This window comes from Bubalus kerabau, chromosome 6 (genome assembly GCF_029407905.1).
Source record: "Bubalus kerabau isolate K-KA32 ecotype Philippines breed swamp buffalo chromosome 6, PCC_UOA_SB_1v2, whole genome shotgun sequence".
NCBI lineage: Eukaryota > Metazoa > Chordata > Mammalia > Artiodactyla > Bovidae > Bubalus > Bubalus kerabau.
In genome coordinates, this window is record NC_073629.1 from 99,574,546 (window position 1) to 99,602,508 (window position 27,963).

The 27,963-nt window shown below is 52.7% G+C and overlaps 1 protein-coding gene and 1 non-coding gene across 2 annotated transcripts; one reads left to right on the top strand and one right to left on the bottom strand.

The window, feature by feature from the left end:
* The first annotated feature begins 485 nt into the window (after nucleotides 1–485).
* TAL1 (TAL bHLH transcription factor 1, erythroid differentiation factor) lies at nucleotides 486–16,352 on the top strand. The gene is made up of 5 exons (XM_055585972.1): nucleotides 486–685; nucleotides 2,392–2,551; nucleotides 6,050–6,481; nucleotides 7,776–7,870; nucleotides 12,777–16,352. Exons 3-5 carry the CDS (start codon nucleotides 6,051–6,053, stop codon nucleotides 13,229–13,231), a joined length of 981 nt encoding a protein of 326 aa, XP_055441947.1. The 5' UTR covers nucleotides 486–685; nucleotides 2,392–2,551; nucleotide 6,050; the 3' UTR covers nucleotides 13,232–16,352.
* On the bottom strand, nucleotides 12,422–12,493 carry TRNAY-AUA (transfer RNA tyrosine (anticodon AUA)). Its single transcript has one exon. It is a non-coding gene; the product is annotated as a tRNA-Tyr (tRNA).
* Nucleotides 16,353–27,963: the final 11,611 nt, after the last annotated feature.

Genomic DNA, 27,963 nt, shown 5'->3' on the forward strand with positions numbered 1-27,963 from the left:
GTGTATAGATTTGGATTCTCCGAGGCCCTTCTACGTTTTCATCGTTGTATATACAATTATGCTCGTTTGCCTTCTCGACATGTATGTTGGGTTGTTTGATCTTCTCGATTGTGTTTGGATGGTCTCGTTGTTGTGTCGGTCGTGCGTGATCCTGACTACCTTGGGTCGTGCGCCTAGGAGCGATTGCATTTGATCGGTTTCGTTGTGTCCTGCTGGACAATGTTTGGGCCTGACCGAGTCGGCTTGTGGGGCAGTGTTGGGCTGTGCTTACTTTGCTTCCCTTCTATGCGGCTGGTCCGCGAGTGGCCTTGTCCACCCCGGGTTGTGTGGCTGTGTGCTAGCGTCCTTTGGAAGTGCATTTGTAAATCGCTGGGGGGTGGAGGGGAGGGCGAACGAGCGAGGGATGGATGCGCAAGTTGAGGAGGCGGCATGGGGGCGGGGTGAGGGATTTCACATTTTATTCCAATTTATGATGTATTCGGAAGCCAGTGTTGGCTTGGATGAGCAGCTGGATCAGCGGCTGCTCTGTCCGGAGGCCAGTCTGTGCCTCAATGTTGGAGGGGTTTGTTAGTGAGTGGGAGCCTCTTCCAGGCTGGAAGCTGAGCAGCGTTCGCGGAGGCCCGCGCCTGCAAGCCGGTAGCCGCCAGCTTCGGTTCCCGCGGCACTCAGGCTTCGTCCATTTCTGGTCAGTTTCACGGGTACGGCCGCCGGGGTCTGCGGGAGAGGCCCGGAAAAGACAATGGGCGCATTCTCCAGGCCTCGCGCCTCGGGTGGGGACTTCGGGATCATCTCCAAGGAACATTTTCCCACCCCTTCCCCGGGTGAGCGACATTCCCGCGTGGGTCAGGTACCCCGTCACATCGATGACCAGGGCCGGGCTTCATGGAGGGACGGGGTCAGTGCTGCCCTAGCTCCGAAAGAAAGGATTTTGTTTTGCCAGTGCTTGTGGTTGCTAATGTCATCATCACCATCACAGTCATCGTCATCACCATCATATTTTAATTAAAATAATCATGTAGGAGCGACTAGTCCCTTTTAGCTTCTTTGGGGCGCTAACAAAGCAGCGGGGGTTTCCTCCCACCAGCGCTCTGTTTTTTAAGTTGCTGGGTTTGTGACTAGGAGAGAAATGGAGAGAGGGAGGAGCACAGAGACTCCATCCTAAAGCAAAAATTAACCCCGACCTAAGACACCGGGCACAACTGGATTTCCCCTTGTTCTCACCCCTCCCCCCTTTTGAATTAGAAGAGGAGAAAGAAAATCTCCTGCATCGGATTGAAACTGCAGGGAACAATTATTACTGTATTTCCACTAAAGCCAGGGCAAAAAAAGCGGTGGCCTTAGCTATTAATCCAAGACTTCGATGTGTGGCCATAAACTGAACGATTTCAGCAAAACAAATTAAACAAAACCTTCCAGAGGGAGGGGAAAAAAAAGAAAAGAAAAGGCGAACTAAATTTCCCTGCCACTACACCCTGGGAAGCAATATTTGATTTATTTTTACCCTCCCTCCTTTCCTTGTTTATTGCTGCAAAGAATTACTAGAATTCTCTTGTACTCTGCCGACCTGAATACGGAAGAATCGAAAATCTTGTGTAGGGATGGTTGGAGGGAGAGGCAAGGACCTTCCTTCTCTCTCTCTCTTTTTTTTTTTTTTATTGCTTTCCTTATTTTCCCCTTCCTCAGCCTTTTTTGTTTGTTTGTCTTTTTGTTTCCCTTAATCGGTAGGAAGAAAAAAAAAAGGGACCTGGATACATCAGATTCTCTGTCCCCTTCCCCCTATTCTCTCGGATTTCTGCGGTTCAGACTGTTGTATCCCTTCGGGAAAGTAGTCTTTGGAACTGGGTTCTGGTTTCGGTTTAGCTTGGAGGTGGGGCGGTGAGAGTCAGAGAGAGAATGGGGCTTCTCAGAGGTTCTGTCCCACCTTCCACGGTCTAAAGACTGGATCCCCCTTTTAGTACACACATCCCCCTACCCATCCAAGCCAGGCTGCGGACGACTCCGATGCTGTGGCCGAAGCTCTGATCCGCCTGACTTCGGTTCCAGAGCCAACCGCTGTAGACCAGTCAGTGCTTAGAAAACAAACGGGCCACACTGAACCCTCCCGGTTGGAGGGTCCGATAATGTTCAGGGCAGTCTGCGGCGAGCTGTTGTTGTTGGACTATGTAGTTATTCCTGATTGGTCAGGTGTAGGGTTCTTTTTTCTGGGGGTGCGGGGGAGGCTTCAAACACCTGCAGGTCGGGGGTGGAAAGCTGCTGGCGACCCCCAGGGTTGGTTGAGGAGGACATGAGGTAATTCCCAGCCATTGACCCCCATTTCTCTCTCTCCCTCCCTCTTGCCCTCCCTTTCTCTCCACCCCCATCTTTCCTGGAAACTCGCTTTGGGCGCGGCAGACCGCCCAGGACCACACCGCGGCCTAACTGCCGGGCTCTCGGTGAGAGAGGGGGAGAGCAAAGACTCCCTTCCACAACCTGGACCTCGACTCCCACCTCTCTGTGGCCGGAGGAGTGGAGATCCTATTCAGAGGGGCCCGTCTCTCTAAATATGCCCCAGGTGAGTTTTTTGGGGGGATGACAGGGCTGATGGAAACAGTCACCAGGAAGGCCTTGGGATCTGGCCTGAGGTGGGGAAAGCTGGGGACAGAGGACAGTCCAGTTTCAGATTGGGGAGAGGGGGAGGAGGACGAACCCAGAGCTGGGAGTCCTGAGATCTGACTCTGCCACTGACTGCGGCCTCTGCTACTGTGGCTTCCAGCAGGGCCCTTTCCCGTAAGAACAGTTAGTTGGACTGTAGTCCCCCTAATGTTCCATGGTTCCATAGATGTTTCACAAGGCTCATAACTTTGGGACGGCTGTATTCGGATAGGTCAGGTTGTGTGCAGTGGGGAGTGGGGGGGCTCCGGCAGGAAGAAGGCCGCAGCCATCCTGGCTAATGCAGTCCTAACTTGGGTGGGCCCAGGCAGGGGCCTCAGGCCTAGGGTGGGGCTGCACTTGAACACCCCTCCATACCAGTAGCAGTGGGAAAGTGGTTCTGTTCTGGGGTGATTGTGGTTTGTGTGCATGCTTGGGGCTCCCCCAGGGGGTCATGCTGGGGTGGGGTGTGTGTGGATGCAGTATGAGGGACTGGAGGCCGAACCGAGTCTAAGGCAGTGGCTCTAGCCCAGGGCATGGTGGAGTCTGCTTTTACACAAAAAATTTTCCCTGCTGGGGATGGGGAACTGCCAGAGACCAGGTGTCTGCCCCTAGAGCTCTCAGGTTCCCCGGTCTTGTTCAGACATATGGAAATGATCCGGCTGCCAGCCTGGCAACAGGAGATGAGCCGAGGTAGGGGACTTGGAGCTGGGATTTGGTCGCACAAAGAGGAGTTGTAATGGTCGAATAGTCCAGTGCTGTTCAGTTCAAAATCTGCAATCTTCGCACTCCTCTTCTTCATTTTCCCTAATAAAAACAAGTAAAAATCACCAGGCTTTCGTTTTGATAATCTTAACTGAAGCCAAGTGATCGGGTTTAGTCACCGATCACTAAAAATAAAGTGAATTCTCCGGTGGCTTCCTCAAAAGAGTCGGGATCCCTGGCCTTGGGTGATCCTGGTTGCAGAGAGCAAGCAGGGTTTTCCTGAGGTCCCAGGAGGGCCGGGGAGAGGTTGGCCACAAAGCCCAGGGGACCAATTATAGGTTTCTCAGGGGGAGTCTGAGAGATACAGATATTTATAGGCATCTGGAGAGAGCATTTGGGGCCGGAGTCAACTCATCTGAAATACTTACTCCCACCACCCCCTCCCCCTGAGATCTGATCCTACTCAGAGCCTCAGAATTAATCAGAAGGTATAAATAGGAGAGCTTGGGCTCATTTTGGCGATTGCAGAGTGAATTGTTCGTCACTCATTTAGAAGCTGAGACTGAAGCACGTGTCACTGGGTGCACTGCCTGGGGATAGTAAGGTAGGGAGCCAGCCTCTTGGGGCTTGTATGTTTTGCCAGAGGACTGTATATTTCCAATGCATTTCACTGTTGAGGGGAGCCAGGAAGTCTCTAGTGGTATACCTCTGGTGCATTTCTAGTGACTGAAATGTCTTGGCAGTCCCATTCTGTGGATATAGACCTATTGTTTCCACCATAATCATAAACTCGCTTCCAATGAAGTGTTGCGGACCTACTCTCTTTGCAGCCAGCGTATACCAAGTCTAGGGGAATTTTGTCCTTTCGGGGTCCTGCCCATGGGGCTGGCAGACTTAGGGCAGGAGCATAATCGGAATGGTGATTCTTCGTCAGCTGTGTCTGGTGGCAACTAAGCTGAGTGAGCTCTGGAGGTTTCAGAAGTTCCCGTCTTTCTTCTGGGGTGGGAGGATGGCTCCCAGGCCAACTAGTCCAGAGCGGTGCAGGGGCAGAATGGCTGCCAGGAATGAATTCTCTGCTTGAGGCTGAGTTGGACTTTTGTGTATTTGTTTTATGTTATAAAATACCCTACTTATATAATTCAGGTAGCAGAAACTTTATTTTGAACATCTTACAAAGCCTGCCGAGTTGATTATGTTTTTGTTGTTTTATTAAAAGTGACAAGTATTTTCACACTCTGGACCCAGAGTCTCATAGTTTTTCTGTTTTCGGTTTGTGTGTGTGGGGGGGTGTGTTTGTCACATGTTATGGAAGAACTGGGAGAGAATGGAAGTGGGGAGTCACCCTGCCTGCAATCACCCTGGAGTATGGTTGAGGAGGAGAGCAATGTCCTTGGTTGGAGATGGGGGGATATATGGGAGGGATATATATGGGGGATTACGGGATATATGGATATATGTGTATTCGAGGATAAGCGACTTAGCATGCATGCATGCACGGGAGGATTGCAAAGAGACTGGAGTTCTAGTCCCACTCTTTGTGACCTTGGGCAAGGCAGTCCTCTTTCTGGCCCAGTCTCTGTCTATAATAATGTTTACTTGAGCATTTGCACAGGGCTTTTAAATGCATATATGAGGTATTCCTCTTGTTCCCCAGAAGACAACACCGAAGTGTGAAAGGGAGATGGGTGAGTGCTGGAGGAGTTCCCCAGCCATCATTACACCCCTTCCTCACATTCGTGGATGGGAGCCCAGAGCCCAGTGGCCTTAAGAACACTACTCTTCGAATGTTCGGGCTCCACACCGCCTCAGCCAGGCCTCCCTTCTAGACCCCACCTCACTTCTGAGTCCATCTGAGCAAAAGGAAGAACACAGTTGCAGGGAGGTAGGGCCTGGATCATCATCTTCCCTCCCTGATGACCCTTCTCCAGTCCTGGTGGGTGTAAAGGGTCACTGGGTATTCCAGCGGCTCCACAGAACACAGGTGGATTTGCTGGGTGTAGACGGATACCCCCTCCGGGGGGTGAATGTGTGTTGAAAGGGAGAGCTGAGTTCCTTTGGATAATTCTCTGTCTGCTCTGATCACTCCCGCACCACCACCCCCACCAGATTTCCAGGTGTACGTATGTGGCGGTCGGCTGGGGGCACGTATTGTTGAAAGAAGAGAGGGATTGCAAAAAGCACCCCACCTCCGCGCGACAGGTTCCCCGCCAAAACCAAAAGAGGGGCGGGAAGAGCACAGTGGTCGGGGATTTGTTCCCTCCTCTTCCCGTACGGCCCGAGAAGGGGCACGGGTGATATTTCTTTCTCGCCTCTTTCTGCATTTCCTTCCTCCTCCCCCCGCCCCCCAACTCTGTTTTTCTTGCGCTGGCTGTATTTGTATTCCTTCTCTTCCAATGTCTCTGTGGTTCTTACCCACCTCTGTCCCTTCGGCCCTCAGTCTCTGTCTCCCAGGTATCCTCCTCTCTTCTCCCAAACCGGAGACCCCCCTTTCACTTCGGCCCCAGCACTCCGGGCTCGTGTGTGTCCACGTGGCGTTAAGTTGGTCCGCGTTTTCTCACGTCTCCGTGCGTGAGTTTCCCTCCGCTCTTCACCTGCTCCCTCAGCTCCCCACCCCCTCAGCTCCCCACCCCCGCCCCATCCCGCCCCCCAGCTTGGGTGGGCCGGGGGCCGTGGTCTGAGCGGGCGTCCGCTTGTCTGTCTGTCTGTCTACCCGCAGGATGACGGAGCAGCCGCCGAGCGAGGCGGCACACAGTGACCCCCCGCTAGAGGGACGGGACGCGGCCGAGGCCCGCATGGCCCCCCCGCACCTGGTCCTGCTGAACGGCGTCGCCAAGGAGACGAGCCGCGCGGCCCCGGCGGAGCCCCCGGTCATCGAGCTGGGCACGCGCGGCCCGGGGGGCGGCCCCGCCGGTGGGGGCGGCGCCGCGCGGGACTTAAAGGGCCGCGAGGCTGCGGCGGCCGAAGCGCGCCATCGGGTGCCCACCACAGAGCTGTGCAGACCACCCGGGCCCGCGCCCGCCTCGGCCCCCGCGGAACTGCCGGGCGACGGCCGCATGGTGCAGCTGAGCCCGCCCGCGCTGGCGGCCCCCGCCGCCCCCGGCCGCGCGCTGCTCTACAGCCTCAGCCAGCCGTTGGCCTCGCTCGGCAGGTCAGGGCCGGGGGGAAGGGCGGGTGGACAGGCGGCGCGGGCCCTGGGACTCCCCTTCCGCACGTGGGGAGGCAGCCATCCCCTCCCGGCCAGGCCGAGTGGCTGAGCTCGCGGAGAGAGGGGGAGAGGGGGTTTACACCCGGAGACGGAAAAGCCTAGGTTGGAGACCCCGTGCAAGTGAGGAGGGAGCCCTCTGCAAATGTGTTTGTGTATGTGTGTGCGTGGGTGTGCACGCAGGGGGCAGTGTGCGGATGGCTTGTGTCTGCGGCATGCAGGGAGCGCAGAAGCTGAGGAGGGGGAGTGCAGGCATGCGGCTGGGTGTGAGCAGAAGTGCGGGGTTCTGCGTGGTGGTAGTGGTGGTGGTGGCGGGGTGGACTAGAGGAGTCTTGTGAGTGTGAGTACCAGGCAGGAGTGTGTCTCCGTGCGCTCCGGTGTGAATTTCTTCTGGATTCTGCAGCCCTCAGTGGACAGGTGAGAGACGAGCATCTGATAGTGATTGGAGAAGGATCCCTCCAGCTAATCTCCCCTCCACCTGGGGAATGGATCCCTCCCTCCTCTCCTGAGCCCCTCCTCTCCCAGCTGCCATCTCTGGCCTGGACCTGTGCTTCCTTTGGTGTGAAGGTGTTCATTTCCCTGGTGGGACCACCGAGGTGGTGGAGAGCAGGAGGCAGGGTTGGGCTGGAGACGGGAAGATGAGGGGAGAGACAATGCAGGGCAGTGGGGAGTCTGCCGGATGCCAGAGAAAGAAGCTAGGGAGAGTCCAGTAGAGGGGGTGATGGGGGAGCATGTCAGCAGGACTGCTCAGGGTTTCCTGTCTGTTGTCTGTCCATGTGCCTCATGGGGCTGGGGTGAACGTGAGGGGAGGCTGAGGGTAGGGAACAGGGTGCTGTTATGAGACGCAGGAATTGCACACTCCCAGCTGTGAAGGCTGTCTGTGTGAGCACCTGTTTGGGAGCAGAGGTGTCTATGGATTGTGCACTTGTATGGGGGAGGGGAGTATGTCTGTGCAGGATGTGTGTTCATTTTCATGTTTGCTCCTTGTGTTCGCCATTGGGTGTGTGTGTGTGTGTTTAGGGTGTGCAGGTATGTGGCCCCCCTCCCCTTGCTTGTCTGACCATAGAGAAAGGCTGGGTGAGGGGTGTGTGTGTGTGTGTGTGTGTGTGTTTTATGTTTCTTGTAGCCCCAATTCTGGTGCGAAGGGATCAGGGGTGCCCTTGTTTTTCCGGGGGTTGGGGGGCTCAAGAACAGGTGGGGAGGGTCTGTGATCTGGTGGTCTGCCTGCTCCCTCTTACAGTGGCTTCTTTGGGGAGCCAGATGCCTTCCCTATGTTCGCCACCAACAACCGAGTGAAGAGGAGGCCCTCCCCTTATGAGATGGAGATTACTGATGGTGAGTTTACTCCCACCCCCAACTTGTGCACTCAGTCCCTCAAGCTGCTAGAGCCCCTGAAGGCGGGACCATCAGGGACAACTCCTAGGTGTCTCACAGGGATGGGCGAGCTGTCTTGGAGCCCCTAACTGTCAAAGTCCTTGCCCTGTTGGCCTGGGACTAGGGGAGGTCACGGGTGGAGCTGGGGGTTGCCACACAGTCCTGGGAAGAGAGGCCATGGGAGTGAGGGACGCACTGTGGTGCTTAGCTCAAACCTCCACTGTTAGTTGTTGTCTCCATTCTAGCTCCAATCCTCCACTCGGCAAGGATCCCTCAGTTCAGTTCAGTTCAGTCGCTCGTGTCCGACTCTTTGCAACCCCATGAATCGCAGCATGCCAGGCTTCCCTGTCCATCACCAGCTCCCGGAGTTCACTCAGACTCACATCCATCGAGTCGGTGATGCCATCCAGCCAGCTCATCCTCTGTCATCCCCTTCTCCTCCTGCCTCCAATCCCTCCCACCATCAGAGTTTTTTCCAATGAGTCACACAAGGTGGCCAAAGTACTGGAGTTTCAGCTTTAGCATCATTCCTTCCAAAGAACACCCAGAGCTGATCTCCTTTAGAATGGATTGGTTGGATCTCCTTGCAGTCCAAGGGACTCTCAAGAGTTTTCTCCAACACCAAGGATCCCTGGGGAGGGCAGAAACACACGGTGCTCCTGACTCTAAGCACTGACCTCCGGGGGTTATCTGCACCTTCTCCAAAGTCCTCTTGGGAGAAGAGTCTGGAGTCTGGAGTCTCCTCCTTGTTTGGAATTGTACCTTTAAAGGTCTTGTCCCAGGTCCATGCAAAGTGGGGCCCTCTTGTCCCTGTTCCCTTCCTGACACCGTAGATTCTACCCTACTCCCTCCTTTCCCCCATCCCAGGGTCTTCAGTACTTTTAATGTGAACTACCTGAGTAGTCTTTGGCCCCAAACTTGCAGGAAGCAGCTGGAGGAGGGGGACATTTGAAGGACCCCCCCTCCCTTTTCCCAGGGTTGACCAGATGTAGTAGAGGGGCCCCAGCACCAGGAGGCAGGAGAGCAGGCTCTTCAAAGCCCAAGGATTTTCTGGAGTTCCCAGTGCACTCTGGATGCCCAGGGTTTACCAAGCACCTACTCTGTGCCCAGAGAGGATGAGACAGAAGACATGGAGCAAGGGATAGACTCAGGCAAGAGGAAGCTGTGGAGAGGTTGGTAGTTCTCTGAGAAAGACCTGAGAGGAATAGACAGAGATGGAGGTGAAGGGAAGGATGAGGGTGTAAGATATGTCCGCAGGATTTTGAAATCAGAGACTTAACCAAAAGGAGTCCATAAAAGTGGAGCTGTTAATAACATAAGGTCTAAAGTCAGGACTTGATGTGGATTCCTGTCGCTGAAATTTTCTGGGCCTTGGTTTTCTTATTTGCAAACTAGGGAGAATAAGAGCTTCCTCACAGGTTGTTGAGCCAGTGGGGTAAAGTGCTTTTAGGACCTGGCTTGGGAAGGGTGCTGCCTCTGGAGTCTGTGTAGCTCTAGCTGTGACGGCAGCCATAACGCTCCTCTCCCCGCCTCGTCGTCAGCCACGGGGCAGGGACCAATCTTTCTGGTGCAGCTGAGGGACTCCCCTCTGTCTGGCTTGGAGGCCAGGGTAGGATTGCCCAGCAGGAGTGTTGTGTTTTTCCCAGCCTGGGTCTGACCTTTGGTGAAGAATCAGCTTCCCAGGTGGTGCTTTTGGTAAAGAACCCGCCTGCCATTGCAGGAGACATAAGAGATGTGCATTCGATCCCTGGGTCAGGAAGTTCCCCTGGAAAAGGAAATGGTAACGCACTCCCGTGTTCTTGCCTGGTGAATCCCATGGAGAGAGGAGCCTGGCAGGCTATAGTCCACGGGGTCACAAAAGAGTGCCCAACACTTTCAGCTGGGTGGGCGCCTGCTGGGGTTTGGAAAGACAGCTTCTAAGACACTGCAGGCAGAGATGAATGATTGGGCACATGGTGTGTGTGCGCGCGCGCGCGTGTGTGTGTGTGTGTGTGTGTGTGTGATTGTAGGAGAGAGATGATCAAGCAGGAAGTGTTGGCACTGATAAGTTCGTTTGCATGGGCAAGGTCTGCCTCTGTTCTGGCTGCAGTTTCCCTAGCTGTGAAATGAGTAATGGGTCTTAGGTGACCCATTCTCTCTACCTAACTTTCCATGTTCTGAGGTCTGGTTCCAGGGTCATCAGAGGAAGGCAAACAACTATCCCAGGACTGGCAGTTCCTTCAGGGCACAGAGCATCCTGAGGACTGCCAGGAGCTAGCTCTGTGCCTCAGTGTTTGGGAGGGCAGTTGCTGCCTCAGCCCCGGGACCTGGGAGCTAGTGGGGCCATCCTCTGCCATTCTTAGATTTGGGGATCCCTGAATGTCCACCCTGGCCAGGCTGGGACATTTAGTGCAGTACTTTGTATACCATAGGTGCTTGATACATGCACGCTCGTGTCTGCACCTGCTCTGCAAGTCTTAGTACACGAGCGCTAGTGAATACTGGTCCAGTGTGTATTCAGTGCACTCTAGACATGGGAGACGGAGGCAGCCCTCAGACACCTGCCCAGAGCCTCAGGCCAAGCCTGGGCATGGCTGTCTCTCCACTCCTGTCCTGGGCGGGAGAGAGCCCCCAGTGAAGTCATTTTCCCACTGCTCTCTCCTCCATTCCCCACCTGTCAGCATGATCAGTTAGTCAGCTCATATTTAGTAAGCTCTTATTCTGTGCTTTTCTGCACCCTTAGAAGAAAATCCCTGCATCTTACTGCAGGGCGCTGTGGAATCTGGACCTAGACTACTCTGATCTCACCCACACTAATCTAGCCAGGCTAGCTTTCACTGTTTTTCAACTCAGGGCCTTTGCACTTCCAGCTTCCCTTCCTATGTCTGGCTGGCTCTTCTTTGACTTTAAGTTCTTCCGTTATAGGGTGGCTCAGACGCTAAAGAATCTGCCTGCAATGCAGAAGACCTGGGTTCCCTCCCTGGGTCGGGAAGATCCCTTGGAGAAGGAAATGACAACCCACTCCAGAATTCTTGCCTGGAGAATTCCTCCTCCATGGACAGAGGAGCCTGGTGGGCTACAGTCCATGAGACCACCAAGAGTCAGACACGACTGAACAACTTTCACTTCACTTACAGACATCACCTCTTCCAAAAGGCTGTCCCCAGCCACCTGAGCTAAAACATACAGCTGCTTTCCATCTTTTCATTTACATTCAGCTTCCTGTCTGTTATTTGTTTGCTGCTTGTTTATTATCTGTCATCCTCATTAACGTGTGAGCTCCATGAGGGGAGGGACTCTCTCCTCTTCCCCTTTATTTCTTAATGCCTAGCACAGTGCCTCTCAGTTCAGTGGCTCAGTCATGTCCGACTTTGCAACCCCCTGGACTGCAGCACGCCAGGCCTCCCTGTCCATCACCAACTCCCAGAGTTTACCCAAACTCACATCCATTGAGCCGGTGATGCCATCCAGCCATCTCATCCTCTGTCGTCCCCATCTCCTCCTGCCCTCAATCTTTCCCAGCATCAGGGTCTTTTCCAGTGAGTCAGTTCTTCACATCAGGTGGCCAAAGTATTGGAGTTTCAGCGTCAGCATCAGCCCCAGCCCTTCCAAAATATTCAGGACTGATTTCCTTTAGGACTGACTGGTTTGATCTCCTTGCTGTCCAAGGGACTCTCAAGAGTCTTCAACAACACCACAGTTCAAAATCATCAATTCTTTGGCACTCAGCTTTCTTTATGGTCCAACTCTCATATCCATACCTGACTACTGGAAAAACCATAGCTTTGACTCTATGGACCTTTGTTGGCAAAGTAATGTCTCTGCTTTTTAATTGGTTGTCTAGGTTGATCATAGCTTTTCTTCCAAGGAGCAAGTGTCTTTTAATTTCATGGCTGCAATCACCATCTGCAGTGATTTTAGAGCCCCCCAAAATAAAGTCTGTCACTGTTTCCATTGTTTTCCCATGTATTTGCCATGAAGTTATGGGACCAGGTGCCATAGTCTTAGTTTTCTGAATGTTGAGTTTTGATGCACCGTACCTGGTTGTCAGTAAATAACTGACGAATGGATAAAACTAACATTTAGTGAAGGTTTAACTGGAGGCAAGTATCGTCTTAAGTAGTTTGCCTGTGTTAGTTGTTAGATACACATGACAATCTTATAACTTGGTTCTCTGGTACTCTCTCCATTTTGCAGGTGATGAAGTCAAAGCACAGAGAGTTTAGGTAATTTGCCCAGAGTTACGGTCTAGGGAGTAATAGTTAGAAATTGAACCTAGAAAGTCTGTCTCCAGAGTTTATCTGACTAGTGCAATATGGCCTTTTGGCACAAATGAATGAATGAATGAATGAATTAGTGATAAAAGGTTCCTGTCCTAAAATGTCTCAGAGCTCACAGAGGAAAGAAGTGAAGTCACTGAGTTGTATCCAGCTCTTTGCAACCCCATGGACCGTAGCCTACAGGCTTCTCCGTCCATGGGATTTTCCAGGCAAGAATACTGGAGTGGGTTGCCATTTCCTTCTCCAGGAGATCTTCCCAACCTAGGGATTGAACCTGGGTCTCCTGCATTATAGGCAGATGCTTTACCATCTGAGCCACCAGGGAAGTCAAGCTTGGAAACATACAGTCATGATCAAGGGTGATGGAGATTCGGGATTATAGGGCCATGGTGGTTGGTTGGACTTGTCTGAGGGGTTAGGGAAAATTCCCAGAGAGGGAGAAGACAGCTGAGGGCTTTGAAGGATGAGTAAGAGTTTTCTGAGCAAAAGGATAGAAGGCATTCTGGGTTTACCAAGCTTTCCAATGGATGGTTTCTCTTCTTCCCCACAGAAGAATATGCCCTGGGGGATCTCCAACCCACTCTCCTAACCTGTCCTCCTGCCCCCAGGTCCCCACACCAAAGTTGTGCGGCGCATCTTCACCAACAGCCGGGAGCGATGGCGGCAGCAGAATGTGAACGGGGCCTTCGCTGAGCTCCGCAAGCTGATCCCCACACATCCCCCAGACAAGAAGCTCAGCAAGAATGAGATCCTCCGCCTGGCCATGAAGTACATCAACTTCCTGGCCAAGCTGCTCAATGACCAGGAGGAGGAAGGCACCCAGCGGGCCAAGCCTGGCAAGGACCCTGTAGTGGGGGCTGGCGGAGGGGGTGGGGGAGGAGCGGGCAGCGCTCCTCCTGAGGATCTCCTGCAGGACGTGCTCTCCCCGAACTCCAGCTGTGGCAGCTCCCTGGATGGGGCAGCCAGCCCGGACAGCTACACAGAAGAGCCAGCGCCCAAGCACACAGCCCGCAGCCTCCATCCTGCCATGCTGCCTGCCACGGATGGAGCCGGCCCTCGGTGATGGGTCTGGGGCCACGCGGGACCAGCCGGGTGGGTGCCCTCAGGCTGCTGGGACCATGGGCTTTAGGGCAGGTGGGGTGAGTGTTGGGCAGCTCTGAAGTAAGCCATGGACTTGATGAGCTTTCCCTGATGTCTGAACTCTGGGGAGTCCCAGCTGCCTCTGGGGCTGGTTTTCCTGTTTCCTGCCTCAGTAGGAGACCAGTAAAATGGAGCAAAGTGGTAGGTACTTTTTATGAAGACGGCACAGTCTTCCCCTTTTTCCAAATCCCTAAGACTTTTCAAGTAAGAGGCTCAAGGGGCATTGCTTTTGGCCTGGAGCACAGGAGCCCTGTCTTCGCTGAGACCTGGGCTTGTCAGCTCTCTCCAAGGCGTCTGGCAGCCTCTGCCTTGCCTTTAGCCCTTCCCAAGCTGGCTGGGGTGGCTTTTGTGGCCACACTGTCCGAATATATAGGTACCCAATAGCTCCCCATTTCTTGAGCCTCATCTTCACCCAGGCCCACGTTGGTCCATCCAGCTTGCCAGCTGCTGCAGAGAGTCACAAGCCCTGAGATGCCTTCTTCAGGGCCTGGCTGAAGAAGATGGCCAGTGGACAGCCTGCTCTCACCTAGCTGGGCCAGACGATCAGAAAACCCAGTAGCCCTTACTTCTTGCCCTGGGGATCTAAGCTCTGCTTTCTTCCCACTGAGATTTGCCTTCCTCATGCTTGTGGCTGTGGGGACCAAGGCTGAAGCTGTGAGAGTGCCCCGTAGGTTTCGTTTCAAGGCAGACAAAGGAGAAATGATAGTGAAATTGAGCAAAAGCTGTTTGGGGCACATGGGCTTCAAATTGTGGCGGTGTCTCAGAGCTACATTCCTGTATTCCCAGTGACACGTTGCTGTTTGTGGGGGGCATGGATGTCAGTGTGCTGATGGGCTGTGTGCTGGTCTTGAGAGGAGATGTGCAGCCCTGTCTGGTGTTCTGGCTATGCAGAGGGGCCTCCCTGTTGCAGGATGTCTGTTGTCTGATGGTCTGGGCTGTGTTCTGAAACTGAATCGATGACAAATTCTGTCCTATGAATTCCTGGTATTTGGGATTTTGCTTGACTTCAGTTACTTTGGGACCTCAGGGTCTTGATATGAGCCAGGATCCAGCCCCACCTCTATGCCCTGGGGAGCCCAGTGAGAGACCAGTTGAGACCCACGCACATTCACTTTCACTTAGCAGAACCTTCAACATCCCTGAGTCTGCAAATTTCAGGCATCACGAGTGTGTATGGGAGGCTGGCCTAACACATGAGGAGTGCTCCCCGCCAAAAGTTGTACATGACGTTTTTGTAAATCAAATCCTTATCCTTCATCTTTTAAAGAAATTCTACTGCAAGTCCCTTGGTAATGTGGAGAATCCTTTTGTAGAGTGGACCTCTGCCCCCTCATTGATCTCCTGTGTCAATCCAGATGGTGGGATGTGATTTTCTTCAGGTGAGGCCTGCCTGTGACCCATATCCCAGGCCCATGGAGCAAGCTGCACACGAGTCCTGTATACCTGTCACTGTGTCCTCAAGTCACCCGGCCGGCTCTGATGCTCCGGCTTTGCCCTGTCCATAGCGACGCGGAAGAACCATCGCTGCAGCTGTCGGGAAAGGTCCTCGCGCCTTGTGGGCTCCAGCTTGGCGGTTTGCCCTTACTGTGGCAGGGCCTCGGGGACAGCCACGTGCACACAGAGATGATCCCTGCACTCCCCCTCTTCCTTTTAAGTTGTGAGGTCCAATTCGTGGGAATGGAAGCCGCATGGTTAACCCTTGTAGCACTCTCTCTCCCCCATTTCAGCACCAACCCCCATTATATTTTGACAAACATTTGGATGGGTTCTTTTCCAATACTTGGAAGCTCCTGTAGGAATCCCATCTGTCCAAAGATGGAACACCTCTTCTAGGTCTTAAGGCTGTGTCTGCTTCCAGTGGATTAATTTGACCTGGGAGTGAAAAGTGGCCACAGTGAGTGTGGTGGATGGGTTTTAGGAGATGGATTATACATTCTAACAGGAGCTTGAGCTTCTGGTTCCCTCTTCTCTCAGACTTGCAGTGTGACCTGGTAAAGTTCTCTCTCTGGATGTCTTTCTCATAAATACCCTGGCTTGGCCTGTCTGCTATTGCTGTGGTATGGACTGAATGGAACCATGGAAGTAGAAGCATTTTGAGACCATAAGGAACTCTGTTGCTCTCAGCATAATTCCTGCAGTGAGATTTCTCACCCAGAGTCCAGGACCTAGACAGTGGGCCAGACTGCCTCTCTGTGCAGTATTTGGATAATTTAGCTTCTAAACCACTTTATCCCACTTCAGGATTTTCTAGATTATCCTCATCTTTCCAGATTGACCTCATTTCAGCCTCATCCCAAAGCAAGGCATAGAAGGGAGTCTAGAAGAGAAATACGGGATTGTGGGCAGAATGTGTAAAATGTAGTACAAGACAGGCCTAGGGAGGGATAGGCAAAGCTTTGTGACTTTGTTAAGAACCAGAGAAGATCCATCATTTTCACCTTCCATTTCCAGCATCTCTCCCCACCATGCTCTTCTTCCTCTGCCTCCTTTTCACCCATGAATATTCCCCATCCAAGAATAATATTTGTCAAAGAGGGAAAAATGGTAAAAAACACGAGGAGGATAAAGATGATTTTAAATGACTGGAGGGAATCATGTCTTTTAAGAAACATTCATATTTTATTTGTAGTGGCAAACGACAAGATGGTACAACCTTTATCCTTTTCTGAAAGCAAAACAAAGGGCACAGCATCTGTAGTCAGCCCACGACTCTCGGCCTTGGGGGGTGGTCTCGTCGTACTTGTGATTTCAATGGTACGTGGCCCCCGCCGAAGGCTTGCCCCCGGCCCATGTACATAGCGCATCATTCCCGTGGGCGGGCCCAGCACTTTCCGTCAATGTTGTACTGTACGTGATGCGTTGCGTTGGTCTCTGCATTTTTCTGCAGAAGAGGAGTAACCGCTCCAGGTACCTTGACCTTTGTACAGCCCAGAGGCCAACACTGTGGGCGTGTGACTCTTAGCGACAAAACCCATGTGGTGATGATGTGTGTATATATATAAGGATATATTGGGAAGATTTCTAAATAAAAGTTTTACAGAGGGCCCTGGACTCCATGCTTGCGTGTTGCATCCCCAGGATGAGAGTTGGGATGTTAAAGTAAAGCCATGGCATGAACCTGTCTCCCTTGAAATAAAGGTTCCAGGACTCAGCTGTCCTCCCAGGGTGCGATCCCACCTTCTATCCCGGGGCTCCCCACATAGGGTTTCTGATCTTTTCCCTCTGTCAGGCCCCACGGAGGTGGGGGGCTCTTCTCAGCACTGTGTGCCTATGCTTTGGGCACCAGGCCTTGGGGTGGAGAGCTCCCTTGGTGTGTTGGGTTCAGCTCCATGGCTGGGGCAATGGTTTTATCATAGGTTCAGGACAGATTAAGGTCCCACCAGAGAAGGGTCCCAGGTTCCCCAGTGACTCAAAGGAGGCAGCTGCTTGTATACTTGCTCTTGATTGCCCTCAAGATTGATTGGGGGTGCAAGTCTTATGGGGGGCTCAGGGACAGAGGTTGAGGCTGAGGGAGCAGTGAGTGAAGGCTCAGGATAAGACTGCCATACAGAGGCAGGGACTCTGGGTTCTGGGGAGGCCTCTGCATGTAGACTGCTGGATCTTCAGGAACCTCAGCAGTCTGGTAGGTATTTCCAACAAAGTACTTACCCTTTTTTCCTTTGTTCATTTAACAAATATTTATTGAGACCCTATCATAGGCCAGGTATTGTTCTAGGTGTTGGAGAGCTAGCAGTGAAGAAAACGGAGATCCCTGTTGCTTAAATTCCAGTGGTAACCCCACAGACATACACAACCATAATGAATATGTTCCAGGAAGGGGTACCCCTTCCAGGGCAGGAAAGGGGGCATTTGTCTAACACTTGGAAATGGATCATTGGAGGAGACACGTGTGCTGACAAAGCAAGAGGCGTTATTGTGGTGGGGTGCCCAGGCAGAGAGCAGGAGGATCAGGGGACCCAGAAGGACTGCTCTGCCACATGGCTTGGCTTTTATGGTGATGGGATTGATTCCCAGGTTGTCTCTGGCCAATCAGTCTGACTCAGGGCCCTTCCTGGTAGCACACACATTGTTCGGCCAAGATGGGTGCCAGCAAGAAGGATTCTGGGATGTGGTAGGACCCGTGGCATCTCCTTTTAACCTCTACCGAATTCTGGTTGGTGGTGTCTTGTTAGGTCCCTGTCCTTACCAGGACCTCCTGTCATAAAACTCACAAGAATGGTTACAATGGTGCTCCACCAGGGTGGATGGTTTCAATGTTTACCCTAACAACTATGTGAATTGTATAGAAAGTTAGAAGGTGGTTAGTATTAAGGGAAAAAGATATGCCAAGAGGGGAACTCAAAGGACCCACAGTTTGGCCCTTTGGAGGTGAGCGTTGCTCATCCTGCCAGGCTCTGATCTTGGCGTCCCCTGTCTTGGGGTGCTTCCAACTGTTGCTAGGAGGGCAAAGGCATGCAGGGTTTGGGGATACTGCTCTAGTCTGCAGGGAAGCTCCTTGGCTTTTGAAAGACGCCAAGTGCGCCTCTTTTCGGCCCAGAGCAAGGAGGTCTCTGGGCAGAGATACGGTGAGACTCTGTCATGGGATGGGGTGACTGGTGAGGGTGGGTGCGGCCATTCACCACCTGAGGAACAGCACAGTGAAGGGGACATGAGAGGCAGACAGACAGGGCAGGGTGCTCAGAGTAGGAGGAGAACCACCAGGAGAGGGTGAGTACGGTGTTTCAAGAGGCTGAGGCCAAAGGGTGTTGGGGTGGGGGGTAGAGGAAGTGGTTAGCCAAGCCCAAGGCAAACGAGAGGGCAAGCAAGAAAAGGTCTGAGAGTGTTGACTGGATTTGGCAAGTGGACTTGGTGAGAATAGCCGCAGGGGAGGGGAGGAGGCCACAGTGTGACTGTCATGGATACAGAAGCGGAAGGGAGGAGCACCCACTTCCGGACAGACCTTTCCCAGGACAGGGCAAGGCAGTCCACATCCAGAGAGCTCAGGAAGAGCCCATCAGCTCTGCGGCCACCAGGCAGAGATGATGAGGCTAGCGACTGCCCAGGCTGGCCAGGCCCTTGGGGATCAGCTAGCCTGGTGCCCCATCTCCAGATGGGGAGACTGAGGCCAGAGACGAATCTTCCCAGGGCCACGTGTCTCACTGAACACTGGCAGGCAGGACAGGGCTGAGCCCGTGAAGGGGAAGGACGGTCGCGGAAGCTCGCCTGAATGGTCTCTCCAGGCTTGTTTCTCACCACCCCACCCTTCGTTCTCTCTGCCCTTATTGCACTAGCCTTTCTGTTCTGGCTGCAATTAAAAAAAAAAAAAAAGCCCAGTTTCTGCACTTTGGGTTTCTATCCGTCCTCGGTTCCCACCCTCCTTTCATCCGGTTAATTTGTCCTCAGCATCAGGAGATGGTCCCGACTCTCTGGGGTCAGCTGCCCGCTTTGTGATCCCACAGGCCTTCCTCCACTCTGCTGTTCGCTTTCCCACTAAAGCACGAGCTCCTTGAGGTTGAGGTCATGTCTGATTTGTCTGTTCACCTCCAGTGCCCTGCGTCAGACCTGGCATGGGGCCCTTTCAATATTTATTGAATGAAGAAGTTCTCCTGTATGGAATCTCCCGGCTCGGTGTTGAGGCCAGTGTGGAATAAAAGGGTAGAGGGGTGGATGAGTGGGAGGCTGGGTCATTCCTGCAAGAAAAAAAAAAAAAAAATGCCCTCCACCTAAAACCACAGTCCTGGGCTGGTCAGAGGTAGACAGATGACTTTGCCCCTTGGGCTGGCAGAGGGCCTTGGGCTGCTTTGGTTGGTAAATAGCGAGGTGGGGTATGAGATTTCTCAGGCTGGGTCCCCATGGCTGGACCTGTGTTGGAGTATGGTTGGGGTAATGAAGATGAGGAAGCTGATAATCTGGTTCACTCAGAGCAGCCTTACCCACCCTCCATCTTGCTGCCCATTCCCCTCTTCCAAGCTTGCAAAACAACTGATTGCTCCCCAGAAGCCAGCTCTCCACCTCTGGCTTTATGGCCCATGTGACCAGTCCGCTGGGGACAGGCAGTGGTGCTGGGTACAGTGTCCAGCGGTAGAGGCTCAGCTGTCATGACTCCGAGTAAGGAGAGGAGTCAGTCAAGATCACCAGGCACCCTCTCTGTCATCCAGAGGAGTGAATGAGGCCTAGAGAGGACACGGACTTCACCAAGGTCACACGGGATTTGAATTCAAGTCTGATCTGGATCCAGTGCTCATGGCCCCTCAGGAGAGGAAGACAAAATAGCCACGAGGTAGTTGGTACTCTTAGAGCAGATGGGCTTGCGCTATGCTGCGAGCAGTTAGCAGCTTGGCTTGTCCAGTAATCTACCCAGGACCGTGAGCAATCATGCCGGCGCTGGAGAGCTTGCCCATAGCAACGGGCTTGGCTCGAGGACAGGCTCGTGGGCAATGAGGACAGTTGATGTGATAGCAGCTCAGGGAGGGAGAGGCCAGGACATGGGTGAGGTTGAGCAGGAAAGGCAGCTGGGCCACAGACAGAACCTTGCCTTTGGGGTCAGACTTATCTGGGTTAAGTTCCAGGACTGCCACTATTTGCACCTGCTGTGTGACTTTGGGTAAATCACTTAACCTCTCTGAGTCTCAGTTTACTCATCTGTTCAATGAAGATATTCACACCTATCTTACAGGGCAATCATGGGATTTCAAAGCAATATATGTAAAGTGCTTATGCTTTGTAGAAAGAACCATTACTATTGCTGAAAATGGGGTTGGGACAGGGCTGTATTTGGAATGACAGGTCAGGGGAAGAAGGCAGAGGGGAAGTGGTGACCTTCATCATCCACAGTAGCAGGAATTCTTCTGGACCTACTCCATGCTGGGCAATGCTGGGGAGCTGGCCAGGGATCTTCGGCTGGGTGGAAGTGGGATGGAGGGGAATAGATCCAGAATATGATAACCCTGGAGACAAGTGCTGTGTGAGAGAGGCCCAGTAGGTGTGGGAGACGTGGCTTTGGCAGAGGAGGCCCAGAGTAAATGTCTACTGAATTGAAGGAGCCGGAGGAGGAGGCTGGGGAAGGCTTCCTGGAGGAGGTGTCATTTCTATTCTTCTAGGTACCTTTGCAGGTCGGCACAGCCTGTCCTGAACCCCAGCATCTTCTCTCAGTGGCAGATGCAAGCTGCTCCTTCATCCAGGCCGGGGGAGGAGGGAGGGCCTACTCCCTGTCCAGGCCACCTGGGGCAGGGCTGGGCAGCTGAGCTACCCATGGCCACCAGGACATTTCCTCTGGCTCCTCCTTTCTCTCCCCACTGGTTGGTCCAAGCCCTGCCTCCCTCCCCAGCTCCTGGCCTTCGCTGTCCACACAATAACAGGATGTGATCCGTTCGAAGAGAGGAAGTGGGGAGGACGGGCAGTGCTGATAGCGGGGCTCTGACTCTCCACTCTCCGCCTCCCCTCCCCTCTCCTTTGGACCAGCCACTGCGGCTGCCTCCTGGCCAGGGCCCTGGCTGCCTGGGCCTCTCTCTGAGTTTGGGAGGGATGAGTTCTGGGGGCCTTCAGGCCTGTGGAAGCCTATGGAGAGAGAAACCCTGGCCCTCTGCATGGCCTGCCTCCTGGCTCTAGCTTTGCTGGTCTGGAGACAACCATCTGAGACCCTGAGACTTGGAGAGGCTGGCCCTACCAGCTTGCGGCTCTAGGGTGTTTTCTGCCAGAGCATGGGAAGGGCAAGTGGGTCCCTCCGCCTCCACGTGGGCAGGGCTCTACCCACGGCCTGTATCCACATGGTCCTAAGCCAAGGCAGTGGGGCAATAGAGTCAACCAAGAGGTCCTCGTCAAGCACTGACTGTGCTCTGCCTTGCATAGAGGGTGAGATAGGTTGCCAAACAGGGAAACTGAGGCTTCGAGAGGCAAAGGGGTTGTCTAAGCTCAGCATGACCTAGGAGCTAAGCTGGACTAGAACCCAGCTGTCCTGACCCCCATCCTGGAGCTCTCTCACCCTTTCAGACCAGGGCTGTCCAACAGAATCCGTGTGATAGGCATGTTCAATCTGCCCTGTCCAGTATGGAAGCTGCTCGATCAGCTATGGAGCACTTGAACTGTGGCTCCTGCAACTGCGTAACTGAGTTTTTAGTTTTGTTTAATTTGAATGAACTTTAAGTAGACCTATTAAAATGCCATCACCTCAGAGAAGAGCTCAGAGAAGGCAATGGTACCCCACTCCAGCACTCTTGCCTGGAAAATCCCATGGACAGAGGAGCCTGGTGGGCTGTAGTCCATGGGGTCGCTAAGTGTCGGACAAGACTCAGCGACTTCACTTTCACTTTTCACTTTCATGCATTGGAGAAGGAAATGGCAACCCACTCCAGTGTTCTTGCCTGGAGAATCCCAGGGACGGGGGAGCCTGGTGGGCTGCTGTCTATGGGGTCGCACAGAGTCGGACACGACTGAAGCGACTTAGCAGCAGCAGCAGACAAGAGCTGGTTTTGGTAGAGCGGGGCCAAGGGTGCCCCAGTCTCAGACTTGGGAAGTTTGGGAAGAAGATGTTGGTCACTAAGGTTCGCCTCACCTGGGCACAGTGTCTGCAGTTTATACTGAAGGGCTGTGCTTTCAGTTCTGCTGTCTCATTGACTCCTTGCAAGAACCCAGTGTGAGGGGACAGGCATTCCCGTTTCCCAGATGAGGAAACTCTGAGGTCAGAGAGGTTAAGCAATTTGGCCAAGGTCAAGTGGCTGAGAGATAAGCCCAGCTTGGATTCTGACCTGGGTTGTTTGGGGAGCCAGTTCCCTCACCTTAGTGCAGGTGAGACTCCGAATACTGCAGGGATCACTGAGCGGCGCCCCGGAGAGAGTCCCCGGCGCCCCTGCCCTGCATACATTATGGGAGGAAGGTTTGGTTATATGTTATTTTGTGAGCCCCTGTGATGGGGGAGACACAATCTCTCCTGACTCAGTCTCAGTTCTGCAGATGGTGATCTGAAGATAACATCCCTTCCCTTATCCTATAACTGCCCCCCACCTGCTCCCAACAAGACCCTGCATTTCTGAGACCCAGTGGAGCTACGGGACCAGGGTAGAAAACCCTTTCCCACTCCATGCCCAGTGACAGCTCAGCCAGCTGAGACCCAGGAGCCCAGGGTCCTCAGCCCTCCCCAGCCCACCCCCAGCAGCCTGGGACCTGTGGTGCTCCTGGGTCCCAGGCTCTGTGGGATCTCAGGGGGCTGGGCCTTCTGCCCTCTGGCTGTTCCCACACTGGAGTCCCCTTTCCCTCTCTCCGCCATTCCTCCCCCTCTCCAGCAGCTCCCCCTGGGAGCTTCCGCCTTCAATGGGCAATCAGGCTTTCTCATCACTCTCACGCCCCCTCCCCACTACCCCTGAATAGGTGGGATCCAGACAGACACAGGCACTCCCAGCCCCAAGCCCCCAGGCAATCTCTCTCAGGATCTCCTGGGAACTCAGCTCTGATGCCTGCTACCTGCCTTCACAGGCTCAAGACTCTTAGGTCCTGAGGCTACAATTCCCTTGTTGAGCGATTCTAGAGCAGCGGTCCAAACATGGTGTGACACTCTGTGATGCCCTGGACTGAGCTAAGACCTGAGTCTGTGAGTCTAATGACAGGTAGTAGTTGATGTCTCTACAATCGTCAGATTCTATCACCCTAAGAATCAATCGTCATTCAGAGATCACATGCTTCTTGGACACTCTTTTTTTTTTTTTTTTTTGGCAGCTACAGCAGATTCCAAGAGGCAGGGAGAGGCTTATGGGGTGGGTGGAACTGGGTGGTGGCTGCCTGGCTTAGTTATTTTTTGAGGAGCGGGGCCAGGGTTGGCCACAGCCCCCTTCAGGGTTCGCATCTGCTCGGTTGGGGCTCAGCCAAAGCTGGGCTGCTGGTCCAGTTGCCCGGCTGCGGCTGAGGGGAGCCTGGCTGGCAGGCTTTCTGTATGATGCTAATGAAGGCAGTGGCAGGCGCGGAGGGGGAGGCGCTGCTTTTGTCTTGCGCTTGTCCTAGCTGAAGGGTCCTCAGAGAGAGACAAGGGGCCCTCCTCAGACCCAAGTGGCTGTGATTAGCCTGCTGTCACTCACTTCGATGGCTCCCCGTGCTCTGGGGGTGTGGACAGTTTCCTGGGAGGGAAAGGGGAGGAAACATGGTCCTGTGCCCATCCCAGTGTTTTCCAGGGAGTGTCCTAAAAAGTCGGCTAGTTTCTGATCCGAGTGAAAAATGCGGCCTCATTCTCTGTCCTCCATCCTCTCTTAAGAGCCTGTTGAGTGCCCAGAGTCTTCCACATCCACCCTTACCTTCCCTCCTCTAAGCCTTTGTAGAAACCCTGAGATGCCCGCCCTGTAGACTCCCGCTACCGCTAACAGTTCTCTGGGTTAAGCTTTATCTGCGGCTGCACCTGCTGGTCCACCGCTCACCCCACCCTGGACCGGGGTCTCTCCTGCTTCTGAACTCACACGGCCCCTTGAACCATATCAGGGTGCTCCTAGGTGTGCCTGTATCTGCTGTCTGCCCGTGTTTGAGTCCTGGCCTCACCTCCCTATCTGTGAGCCGATGGTTGCTGGGATAGTGTGTCCCTGGTGCCTCTGTCAGGCCCAGTGTGGAAGGTACACAGGTGCTCAGTAAATATTTACTGAGTTACTTCATCAGATCCATCAGAGAACACATGCATCATTACTGTCATTTTATTATGGGCCTTTTCAAATATACATGAATATAGAGAGGATCATATAATAAACGGCACCAACTTCAACAATGGTCCACACAGTTGATCTTGTCTTATTTATACCTTCATCCTTCCCCACACTCCTTGTCCTTGAAATGGATTACTACAAAGCAAATCCCAAACATCATGTTATTTCATCTGTAAATTCAGTTAAAATCTTTATTAGTTGATTAAAATATCTACCAAACATTCACTCTGTATCTGGTCATATGCAACATTCTGGTAAATTCCTATTCATCTTTCAAAGCCCAACCTAAATGTCACCTCTTCTTGGAAGTCTTCCCTGATCTTTCCTTTCTCCAGGGGAGTTTAATGGTTCCTTCTTTGGGGTTCTAATTGTATACCTCCCTCACAGAAGTCATTGCTTTTTAATATTGTTCTGTTTCACTTTGTTTTGTTCACGTGAGGAGGAATTGTATACTTAAGAGCTTTAAGATCAGAGATGTGGATCCACTTACTTTCTGAGTTTAACTGCTCTGAACCTCAGTGTTCTTGTTAGTACAATGGGGATATAGCACTTACCTCATTTGTTGTGAGGCTTAGAAGAGCAATGGCTCTGAGGCTCCTGGTGCCGTGCCTGGCCCACGGTAAGCATTCCTCCCAGAAGTGGCAGCATCACTGAAGTGATGAGCCTCACTGTCACCGGGACTGAGCTGGAGGGCAGGACCAGGTGCTTCCTGTGTGTGTCCTGGCAACTGGGAGTCCTCTCTAGAAGAGTATGGTGGGGAAAAGCCTCCAATTTGCCAGAAAATAGACAGACTGGGCTCTCCCCTAGAGCCCCAGTGGCCCTGCCTGGCCAGGGATGGATTCTTTGGCAAAGAGAGACGCTGGGTTAACTTTTGGGCTATCTAAAGGCATCAGTAAAAATTTGAAAAAGTAATTTGATTTTGCCTTTTTCGTGCAAATTTATTTTTAAACTGCAAGGTTTCTCCCCACTGCTCGCTCCCCCACCCCCCAGTCCTCAAATAAACAAACATTCTTTGTTATAGAAAATCTGGAAAGAACAGAAAGAGAAGAAGAAGAAAAAAAATTACAGCCCAGGTCACCAATGAAGGTTTTGATGTATTTCCTCCCTTAAAAAAACAAAACAACCCCCACCTCCAAAAAAAAAAAAAAAAATATCCATGTTTTTCCTTCCTCAACCGTGAAATTGCAATTGCATTTTGTTTAACTTTTGCATGCAGCTCCTGCCTTTGGAAGTCTTTTTCATTTTGAAGGTCAAAGTCTGACCTTTCAGATAGAAGTTTCAAGTGTGAAAAGGCCCAGTGGTTTGGGTGTGGCTACTTCTAGTCCGAGTTAGAAGTCGTGAACATGTGGCCAGCAGAACAGTACCCCTCTCCACCCTGCTGGAGCTTCTGTTCTAAAAAAGAACTGGTTTGGGACAGGACAGGACAGCACAAACACTTGACACCCTGTTTGGATCTGGGTACTTGCTCCTAACATTTATCAAGTATGTAAAGCTAGATAGCTTTCAAATGCATTATCCGCCAAACAACCCAGTGCAGCATTACTGGGACATAGAGGCTCAGAGAAATGAAGAGACTTGCTCATATCACAAAGCTACTAGTGGGTGATAATCTTGACTGTCAGTTAACACTTCCTGGTCCTCAGGGACCAGCATTGAGGCTAATCATCCCTCCCCTGCCCCTTGCTGTGCTCTGCCTCCCCGCTCTGCAAGCTCACAGCTGCTGCTTGTTCACCTCTAGTGGTGTGGAGCTCACCACCTTTCAGAGTCATCTCTGCTCTCACTAGACTGCATCTCACTTTGAGATGAGCCTCTCTCTCAGCCACATCCAGCTTCTGGGTGACTCCTCATCAGGCCCGGCTCTGCAGGCAGAGGGCACACAGCACAATTTCTCTCTCTGATCTGGAGACAGAGCCTCCCAGGCTGCTCCTTTTCAGGCTAAACGCTCAGCTTTTGCAAATATTTAATAGACTAATGGCAAAACTTGTAACAAGGGAAGAAAAGAGTTTTAGTTAGGATGAAATAAAATCAGCAACATGACTTCAAAAGCCCTCAAATGTGAGCCTGCCTGCTGCTTGTAGTTTGATCATAAGGGTATAAAGGCTATATGTGCTGCTTCTTTATCTTCCCTTCAGTTCCAGTGGGGATGGATACACTCCCCATCCATTCAACTAGGGCATTTCTTAGGGATGGGTCCCAGTCTGACCTCTCATCTTTCCCCGTCTTGGCCATGTTGACCCTGCCTAAAGTCTCAGTCACCATCCATGAGTGCTAAATTCTAAGCCTCTATTTCCAGCTCAGAACTCTCTCAGGAATGCCAGATCAACACCCCTAGCTGCACCCTGAGATGTCCCCCAAGCCCTGTGAATGCAGCCTGTCTGCACTAGAAGCCAGGATATGTTTCATTGCTCACTGCTTGTCTCATCCCTAACATGTGAGTTCTCCCAGGGCAGAGCTGTGTAGCTATAGTGTCTAGAACAGTGCTTCGCATAGAACCGACCCTTTGAAAGTTCTGTTAAATGAATGAATACATGCTCTCTCCTAACCTTCTGCTCTTCTAGTATTCTCTGGTTTTAAAAAAAACAGCACCAACATCCAAGCATTGTCCAAAATGGGGAACCGGGCGCCACCTTGCTGCTTCTCTTCTGAGGCCCTTCCGCCCTGTACGCATGCGGTCACTGCAGCCTGCCACTTGTGCTCCTTAAATTGCTCTTTGGTCCTCCCACTTCTCTCCATGTGCTGTTTTGCCACACTGTCTCTCTCTTGGATTCCCCCCACTCCAACCACCATCACCACCAACCCCACACCCAGCCTACTCACAGCTTCCTGCCTTATCTAACTCATTCTTCAAGCTGTGGTTGGAGAGATCTTGCTAAAATGCAAAGACTGCCTATGTCACTTCCTTGCCTAAAACCCCGTAATGGCTCAGTATTCTCTGTAAGGCAAAGATCAAACCTCCTAACAGGTCCTGCAAGGACCTAAGACCCCTTTCCCAACCACCCTCCGCTCTCTGGCCAGGCCCATCTCCCATCAGCTCCTCCTGCCTGGGCTCCTTCCCATCAGCTCTTGCCCAGCCTGAACCAGCTCCTTCCTACCACTGCCCAAGCCCAGGACTTCAGATCTTCTGAAGGCACAAAGGAGCCCTGCATTGCTGCCCACATCTCCCAAATGTACTTCTCCAGCTGGACCTCACCTCTTAATTCCAGACTCACGTGCATGCACACATGTGCATGTGCTAAGTCACTTGAGTTGTTTCCATCTATGTGCGACCCTATGGACTGTAGCCCACCAGGCTCCTCTGTCCATGGGATTCTGGAGTGGGTTGCCATGCCCTCCTCCAGGGCATCTTCACAACCCAAGGATCGAACCTGCGTCTCCTGCATCTCCTGCATTGCAGGTGGATTCTTTACCACTGAGCCACTGGGGAAGCCCCCAGACTCACATACCCAGCTCCAAACCAAACTTGTAAAACCTGCCCCTTCTGAGCAAGGATAGCATAGCACTCCTGAACCTTCCCCATTTCAGCCCCGTGCGCACTGACTCAAAATCCTGATGCCATTTCCACTTCTCTTTCCCTTGCATTTCAAGTCATGTCACTTTACCCCTGAAAGACAACTAGATTTAGATCATGTACTCCTAGTTCCACGGCTGCTACTTTGACCCAAGCCATCAGGGCCCCCTGCTCCTGTTCCTCTTGCTCCCGGTGGTCTCTTCTCAACAGACCACATCTCCTGTGCTCAGAGTTCTCGAAGAGCTTCTTGGCTCAATCTGACTAAAAGCCCAAGTCCTTATGTGGCTCACAAGCCCCAGAAGAGTGGCCTTAGGTAGCTCTTCAACCTCCTCTCATGCCCTCTCCCAGCACTCGCGTCCCTTGGCCACATGGCACCTCCCTCCGTGTTCCTTTCCCAGGGCCTTTGCAAGTGCTCTTCCCTCTCCTTGTCTGCAATCCCCGCTCCTCTGAAAGCTGAGCACCTTATTTCCTCACTTTCAGCTTTCCTCAACCGTC